The sequence below is a fragment of the Thamnophis sirtalis genome, unplaced genomic scaffold (assembly GCF_051295495.1).
Source record: "Thamnophis sirtalis isolate CommonGarterSnake01/CBP01778 unplaced genomic scaffold, rThaSir2_p1.2 scaffold_1, whole genome shotgun sequence".
NCBI classification, from domain to species: Eukaryota; Metazoa; Chordata; class Lepidosauria; order Squamata; family Natricidae; genus Thamnophis; species Thamnophis sirtalis.
Window position 1 is genome coordinate 183,698,675 of NW_028261381.1, and position 9,097 is coordinate 183,707,771.

At 55.1% G+C, this 9,097-nt stretch overlaps 1 protein-coding gene across 1 annotated transcript in view; it reads right to left on the bottom strand.

The window, feature by feature from the left end:
- Positions 1-7,287: 7,287 nt before the first annotated feature.
- Positions 7,288-9,097, bottom strand: part of LOC106551174 (small conductance calcium-activated potassium channel protein 3) — a 23,900-nt gene continuing 22,090 nt past the window's right edge. Inside the window, 2 exon segments of the mRNA XM_087703418.1 lie at positions 7,288-7,353; positions 8,646-8,715. Of these exon segments, the coding sequence (XP_087559544.1) occupies positions 8,711-8,715 (5 nt within the window). The 3' untranslated portion in view covers positions 7,288-7,353; positions 8,646-8,710.

Genomic DNA, 9,097 nt, shown 5'->3' on the forward strand with positions numbered 1-9,097 from the left:
TTCGCAGGGATTTGTGGACTTTCTTTAGCCACCAGATTAGATTTCAGGCAGTTTTCTTATTCTGACCCTGTAAAGGTGTCAATATTCAGCCTCCGCCTTTCTCTTGGCCCCATGGGGAGAGAGAAGGGGCCGAGCCCATGGAAACAGCCCAGGAGGCTCCCAGGAAGACTTCAGCCCAGGCCTCCCCAGCCCAAAGGCTTTGCTGCAGGAGCTCTTAAAGGCACCACTGAAGCCACTGAAGGTGCCTCTGGTTGCCCAAATCCACACATAAGGTCACGCCAGGTCACACGCATCACAACACCCTGAAGACACTGGACTGCCCAGTTCGCTCCGTGGCGAGACGCCAGCTGTGCCTCCTGAAGCCTTCTCCCCTCAGCTGACTTCCACCCCAAAGCCAAAGACGGAGGTTCGGGGGCCTCCACCGCCTCGATCCCCTCCTGCAGGAGGCCCAGTTTGAAAGACCGCATGGAACCTGCCACGCTGTGTGACGTGGTGCCTTCCATTCCACGGGGCGGGGGGAGCTTAACAAACCACGCAAAGCGAACTCCACAGCCGTCCCCCCAAGGCAGGCGTGCCAGTCGAGGGGAGGAAGCTGCTCTTCAAATCCATTGGCGGCCAAGAGTTGAGGATCCCAAATGTCAGGCGGACAGTCGTGAGTGGCTGTTGTGCTCCTCCTGGGTGTTCCCCCACCTGTACTTGAGGACACACAGCCGAGGGGCTGCCTACTCTACACCAAGGTGAGGAGCGTGCGATGCGCTTGCTGCCAACTCACTGACAAGGGTTTCAGAGGAGCCTCCGTGGCCCTGAAGCCCTCGACCGCACCCTGCGTCTCTGCGAACTCAACCACCATGCGAGGGGTGCATGACGCAACCGTGTACTTCAGCGCCTTGAAGAGCTCCAGTGCAGAGAAAGGCTCCGTTGCTGGTCGAACCCTTCAGCCCATCCGGTTCAGCCTTCATCACACCTGACTGTGCACAGAAAAAAGCAGCAACCTCCGGGGTCACTGACTGCTGGCTGAGAGGCGCCCGGGAGGTCAAAATCATGAAATATGGACACCCTGACCGTATCGCCAACCTTTGTCATTGGGTTAAAGCTTCCACATCCGTTCCAGTACACCATCCGTCTGTCATAACCTCCAACTGGGGATTGTTCTAGGACTCATCAGGTGGTGGACTTGGAGCTCTGGCCTTCAGCCGCAGGGACATTGTGGACCACCGGTGTTTACTCTCCATCGGGGCTTCCTCAGATGCTGCACTGGCCTCGAACCAAGGCTGGCTGTCTCTGAACTGGAGGAATCCACCCGGGACATAACACGGACTGCTCTCACCCTGCCAGATCCCACCCTGGTCCTCACCGCCCTTCTCCAGTGGGGTCTTGGTGCAAGAGGGGGCGGAAAGGGGGGCAGCTCAATAAAACACACCGGCTGTGTTGGCCACTTCATTTCTGCCTGGGCGCACAGACTAGATGCTCTACACAAGCAGGCGGTCTGTGTAGAGGAGCAATTTGCTTACAAATAGGACGGTATCCAACTTTAAAGAGAGCCACAAAAGGCAGCTGCAACACAAGGGTTGCATTGAACGGAACCAGACCTTTCCAAAATAAAACCGCAGTCACAGAAGCACTTACCAGGGGTCAACTACTGTGTCGTAGATGGGCACTTATATGATTCGTGGGCTGTTAGGTCTGTGGGTCAGCCGCTAATTGGTCTTTGTCTCGGTGCTCCTGAACTCACAGTGAGCAGCTCTTCCCAGCAGCCTCTGGTGCTATGCAAATGCTATGCAGATGCCACCAGCGACTCTAACACACCCCTCCAGCAGCCGAGTCTTTCGCCTTAGAAGGGGGACTTGTGAGGGGAGGGTTGCGTTCAACTGTTGCAGGATGGTTGACCTATTCATAATTAACTGTGACCTTGCCAAGTTTGGAGACCCACTTTTAACGCTCTCTCAGGAATTCCCCCCTCCTGAGCACAGATCAGGGGTGGACAGTGAATTTTCCCAAGGGGCCACACGAGAAACCGGAACTGTTGTGGAGGATCCCCTCCCCTCATGCTGGCACCACCCTGCCACCCACTGCTACCCCACAGCCAACACCCCACTTCCACCAATGCCACACACTCCTATTCTGCAGCACCACTGCCCTGCCTCCTGCTGAGACCCCTTTGCTATGCACCGATGCCAATGCTGCAGGTCAGACTGGGACCGCCTGCAGGATGGATGTGGTTTGCAGGCCATAAAATGCCCAGATCTGGTACAGGTGCTACAACTCTCGTGACAGACAAGGCCGAGACCCCGCAGAGGTGGGCTGGACCCTCTCAATCCTTAGCTGCCTTGACATTAACGATGAGGCAACAGACAGAGTTGCCCAGGCTGGACCCATCAGTGCCAAGGCTGATCGCTTGTAGCAGTCATGAAAACTGCCAGCCGGCTTCCCCAGTGGCAAAGCCTGAGGGGCAGACGTCACATCTGCCCAGATCTACAAAGTCGATGGTAGTGTATTTGTAGAGAAACATACCTGAGGTTTCCCTCTTTTTTTTAAAGCAGGAGTGCCTTCCTCGGGAAGTGAAAGATGCATCCATGGTGCCCTTCTACAGGAGGAGAAGGCACACGACCTGCATGCAACGACCATTGAGGAATCTTGCTGCTCCTCCAACCCAGGAAAAATCATTGTTTGTTTGTTTTCTGGTCCTGCATCTGCAGCTAGTTCTGTTGCCAGAGTCACAGTGTGGCCCCCACACCGCTGGCGTGAATTTTGCCAAGTGCCACCTTCAGGAGAACGGTGGGGAGCAGAATGGTCATCTCTGTACAATCTTTGCTGGCCTCACAAAGCCTTCATTGTGTCGCCCCACAAGGCGCATGGAAGATCATGTCTGTCAGCCTCTGTTTCGCTATTTGCTTTTGGCTGTTATTGAAACAGGGGGACGGGGGAGGCCTGGTATTTGGGAAGGGAAGTTTTAAGTACAGGAGAGATTGTAAAAAGGGAGTTTTGTTCTCACCTTCTTCTGCGCATGCTGGAGATAGTGATTGAATGGTATGATTGTTGTGTGCTTTTAAATCATGTATTGTTTTTGTGTTGTTGTTAATTTGTCTGTATCCCCCCTTCCCTGGTTTGAGTTGTGAGCCGCCCTGAGTCCCCCTTCGGGGGGAAAGGGCAACATATAAATGAAATAAACATTCAACATTCATTGAGGTGGCCAGAGGGTTTAATCGTCAGCTAAGTTGTTTATTTCACATGTATACTGGTTGCATGGATTACCTGAATGCATAATTTCAGATAGGGGGACGTCCAGTTCACCTCCTGGAAGGAGTTTCTGAAGTTAATTGGCTCCGCCCAGTGGCTAAGCTTCACCCACCATCCTCAGACTAACGGTGCTTGTGAACGGACTAATTCTGTTTTGGAACAGTACCTCCGGTGTTTCATCAATTATCAGCAGGACAATTGGGCTGAGTTGTTACCACATGCTGAGGTGGCATACAACAACTCTGTGCACAGCAGTACCAGCTTAACCCCTTTTAGGATTGTGTTTGGACAGGACTTTGTACCGATTCCTGAATTACCTCGAGAAAAACCACAAATATTGTCCCTCTTCGAGTGGAGTGACCAGCTTTGCCAAATTTGGCCCATGACCCGCAAAGCTTTGGAGGCTGCTCACCGGGCGCACAAGAAACAGGCTGACAAAAGAGGGTGAAGCAAAGGGGGTACAAAGTAGGAGATTGAGTGTTTTTGTCCACCAAGTTTCTACAAACCACCCAGAAATCAAAGAAATTGGGGCTGAACTACGTCAGACCTTTCCCTATTGTGAAAATCACTAATCCTGTTTCTGTACGATTGGAATTACAAAAGCATCTTACTGGATTTATCCTGTGTTTCATGTAAACCTGTTGAAGCCAGAGCACACTTCTTCTTTTCATGCGCCCCTACCTGCCCCCCCCTGCCCCTCTTCTAATTGAGGGAGAGCAACATTTTAAAGAAATCTTGGACTCCAGGAAACATAGGAAATCGAATTCAGTATCTAGTCTCCTGGAAGCATTCTTCCCCTTCCCAAGCTGAATGGGTTGATAAATCCCATGTTAGGGCTCCTAGACTCTTGCGGAAGTTCTACGCTAAGTACCCTGATAAACCTTGATCCTAACTGAAAATGTACATTTCTTATGTTATCTTTTTTCTATTGTTTTATTTTCTTGCAGGGATGACTTCTTTTCCTGAAGGAGGGCCGGATGTCAGCCCTCTGTTTCACTATTTGCTTTCGGCTGCCATTGAAACGGGGAGGGGGGGGCTGGCATTTGGGAAGGGAAGTTTTAAGTACAGGAGAGATTGTGAAAAGGGAGTTTTTTGGGGGGAAGAAGGTGGGGCTTAGCAGTGAGAAGACGGACTTTCAGGCAGTTCCTGAGAGACCATCTAACCGGGTCATCTGGACGATTCCTTTTGGATCTAAGCTGTCCCGAAGAGACAGTGATAGATGGAGGGAACTCCAGTGGTCCCAGAGATGTTCGCAAAATCTCTGCGAACCTAAGGAAAGCCCTCCTTGCCAATGATTTCCGGATCAGCCGATGCTGACTGTAACTGCAAAAGCCCAGAGAGAGTGGATATAAACATGTCGTTTGGTGCGAGTTTTAAATCTTTTTTAACCCTGATGATACTTTTTGAAGATGGAACCCACATGACACCTGAATGATTTGCGGATTGGAGTGTGGGATGGGGTTACCAGGGGGAGGGGAGGTTGGGTCACATATTGATATCTATGGTTTCGCGCCCTTTTGGCTCAGATCTTGCTTTGCTTAGCTGCTATCTTTTCATAACCAGCAAAAGTACTCTGAATTCTGCGGAATGGAGTTAAGTGGTTTCTTTCTCGGTTGACGAGGGAGGCTGGCTTGACATTGTCAGAATATCAGTTGCTACCCAACGTATTCATTCAGATGGGAGGCGTGCCAGTTCCTTCATGGCCAACGGGTGCCGGATGGTGGAGAATCCTCCCAGGCACTCCCAGTCGCCAGGGGTGTCAAGTGGACGCTGTGCTGGCACCCACATTGTTCCGCATGGTGTTTACCTCCACGTCTTGCTGGGCTTCTCAGGAATCAGCCGCAACTCCAGAGTGGATGAGAAACTCGTCAACCTGAGGACCTTCGTGACGATGCGAAAGGATTCCTTCCATCGTGCCTGACTCTGGGGTTTTTTACGGCCAGCCTCTCCTCGTCTTCCAACATTGCACTGCTCGAGTCCTTCTATGCTCTGGTTTGGTGTCAGCTTTGGGGGCATCCAGATCTTCAGCCCAGGAGACTTCAGACTATCCCGAAAGTGAAGGAAAACTCTACTAGGCAGCTTCCTCTCTGCCAACGATTGTACCCCAAATGCTGCCCCGGAGCCAGAGATGCCCGTCAGTACGGACAATTCTCTACAGCTTGGGTCAACTTTGGACTCACCATCAATATTCAAAGACCCTGCGCCAGCCTGCTCCTCCTCACGCAACGCACCCACAGAACTCAAAGCCACAATCCAAGGGCAATTCAGACCCCTCCGGTTCCCTTGGCTACCCCTGTCCTGAGCACTGACCGCTTGGACCGAACTCAGTGGGCAGAAGAGGAAAGTTGTGCTTTCCGTGGACGGGGCCCACAGCCACAAAGCTGAAGGTCTGCAGAGCTGCGGAGCCCTTTCCTTCCTGTGGGCCCGTGGAAGGCGGACCCTGTAGCAGGCACGCCAGGCAGCTCAGCCCCTTCCACATGGGTGGGCTTGGCAGAGCCCTGGGCATCAGGGGCAAGACGAACAACCAGAGACGGGAGTTCTTTCAAGAGCACGTCTGCCCACAGGTGGCTGAAAAGACCACAGGCTGTCGGGCAGCTCCCTTTTGGGGGGAAAACGTTCACACGGAGGGAGAAGAACTCCCCAAGGACACTTGAAGCCCCCCCTGAAGGGGTTGGGGCACAGGCACCACCACCTGGGAAGCGCTGGCACAGAAGTGCCCTCCCAGAAGGCCTCATCCACAAGGCCTGCCAAGCGTACAAAGGGCACGGAGGAAGCCCAAGGGGGGAGCTGTGTAGAATCGGCAGTGAAACAAATGTGGTGTCTACACATCTTCCCCTTGCCTAGTGTGTGCCAGGGGAAGGGTCTGCTGCCCAGTGCCGGACCACAGTCCATTCAGAACCGTGCCGTGGAAGTGATGGGCGAGAGAACGCGCATTAAGCTGCCTTTGTGAAAGTGGCACCCGTGTAGATAACCATCCCCTCCCCCCCCCAGCCACTTCCGCCAGTCTACCAGGCCAGAAATGCTGGGGAACGCTGTGCCAAGACATTCTTGGCAGCCTTGGGAAAACACCCCCCCCCCCGCCCTTGTTTTAACACATCTAGTAGGGTTGAGCTGTACATCAACAACGATGGACAAGCAACGAGCACCAGGCAGCGGCTGTGTCACTTTCTCTTCCCTTCGCTATTCCATGAAACACCCAACTCGGTCATGGCTGCCACCTCTTTTTATGCTGTGGAAAGACACTCGTGGGGCGCGTTTTGGGCAACGAATCAGAATATTAATCGTGCCAAGTGTTGCGATGCACTTCGAGGCTGACCCGAAAGGGATTCCTTCCAATTTATTATAAAAAGTAAAGTTCTCCAGGGCTCTCTGGAAGCCGAGGGGCTGGTTCAAACGCCCACAGTGATGCCATCCCCGTAAGCTGTAACCCGTTGTCTGCAGTGCCCACAGGAAGGGGAGCAGCCCCCCCCCCACTTCCTGAGAGTGCTGAGATTTTTCCTTCCTTCTTCACGCTGAAGATCTGAAGCTGCCCACCCGCTTCCCTTCTCCTTCCTTCCTTCCTTCCTTCCTTCCTTCCTTCCTTCCTTCCCATGAACATGCACTGTTTCTACCGAGACCGCTCTTCCCTGCCCCAAAGCTTGACTGGAACTGGCCGGGCACAGTGGCCTCTTCTCCCGGCTGAGCCAAAGACCGCCCAGCCCTCCCTCTCCACCCGGAACAAGTAGGAGGCGGTGGCTGTCCTTCCGGGGCTTTCCAGAAAAATCTCAGAGGGAATCCGGCCACACGATGGCCATAGGTAGCAGAGCCGCTCTGGGGCTCCGGCGCGCGTCACCCGCTGTTGGAGGACGTGTGGGGGGCGGTGGAGGGAGACTTCTGCCGCTGCTGCGTGGGGGTCCAGAGAGAGCGCTCCGAGCCGTGGGGGGCGCCGTAGGGCCTTGGGTGGGGCCGGGGCTGGTGCTGCTGCTGCTGCCAGATGGCTTGGCTGACGAGGCCGGGCAGCGCATGCAGGGTGAACCCCAGCGTGTCAATTTTGCCCTCCAGCGCACTGATGCGCTTCTCCAGGTCTTCGTTGCGCTCCTGCAGTTCGGACACTATGTCGTACATGATGCTCTGGGTCTGCGGAAGAGGAGGGGAAAGGAGGTCACCTGGGGATGGGTAGACTACCGCTAGACTACCGCATTGCTTTCTTTGTGGGGCTCCCCTTACGAGCATACGGAACCTCAGGGGATGATGGGTGGAAGAGGGGCAGGAGCAGCGTCTGCCTTCCTCTCCCGCCAGCCCCCCGTTTCCCCCCGGGGTCCGTCCAACGCCCCGAATGGAGCCGAAACGCCTTGACGGCCTCCCTGCCCTCCCTTCCCTGGGTAGTTGGGTAGTTCAACCTGTGAAGTTCAGAGCTGGAAGGGACCTCGGAGGTCTTCTAGTCCAACCCCCCCCCCCACTCAAGCAGGAGGCCTCCTACCACTCCAGACCAATAGCTGTCCGAGACCCCCTTCAAAGTGATAAGAGCCCCCACAACCCCTGGAGGCAACTTCCCTTCCGCTGGTTAATGGTTCTTCAACAGGAACCAACTGGAAGGCAATCAAGAAGCCACGAAGTGCCACTGATGGGCTTTTAAGTAAAGGGGTTTTGAAAGAATAGGTCGGAGAACCCTTCGTCTGGAGCGGCACAGGGGGTGGGGCTCCTGCTTGAGCAGACTAGAAGACCTCCAGGGCCCCCTCTGGCTCCGTTACTCCGGGCATAAGCTGGGCAGGAGGTCTTGGAAGCAAGAACGTTGGGTCCTTTGCAGGGAATGCCGGATGGATTCCGTGCTGCCCCAAGGAAGACGGGGGCTGGAAACGGAGGGGTTAGCGACTAGTCTAGTCGGCCGCAGGGGGGGGAGTTGGATCCACCTGGGGGCAGCCGTGGGAGACAAGGGAAGTGAGGACAGAGGACTGGAGAAATTGGGCGGGGGGGGAGGGTTTCGGGGGCATCGGCAAAGTGGGGTCAAAACTATCAAGATGGCAGCCAGGACGGCGGATCCAAATTCCACCAGGGTTTTTGGTCCTTAAATGCTGCTGCACGAAACAACAGGCAGAAAAGGGGGCCTTTGGAAAGTGTCCCTCGGAGATGAAGGGAATCGGCCGAAACGTTTAGAAATGCCCCCCAAGACCATCATTTCATAAAGGGAGGGAGGGGAGGGAGAGAGGGGAGGGAGAGAGGGGAGGGAGGGGAGGGGAGGGAAGGGAGGGAGGAGAGGGGACCCACCCAGATGGCTCTTAATAAAGTCCCTCTGTGCAGGGGGGGGGGAGTTCCCTAGCCCATCTCTCTCCCGGGCCCCCAAGTCCACCCCAGGGACTCAGGCATGGGAGGATGGGTGAGGCCTCCCCACCACCAGAACCCCCTCCTGCCTTTCCAGTTTCCCCACAAACCTTGGATAGATCCACCAGCATGTTGGCTTGGTCGCTCAGCTTCCTCTGCTCCAGCTTCACGCTCCTCAGCCTGGAAGCGAAAATCCCGGCTCAGCCTCCTCTTCCTCCTCCTCCTCCTCCTCCTCATCATCGGGAGAAAAGCAGGGGGGGAGGGAGGAGCGGCTTCCCCCTCCCCTGCAGACAAAGCCACCCCCTCCTCTTCTTCTCTCCGGGGAGGGCAGAGGGGAGAGGACCCTTCCCCCACCCCCAGCTGCCTTTCTGCTTCCCTTCACTTCTCTGTCATTCCTGCCCCCTTGGGGTCCTTCGCCCGACCCCCCCTCCCAGGCAGCAGGACCTGTGGGATTTCCACCTAGGCAGCCTAAACCTCTGGGTCGTGCAGGCAGACGACGGAAGGGAAAAGTCTCTGCCACAGAGCGGCCATGTTGCCCAGCCAGGACGCTGCCCACGAGCCC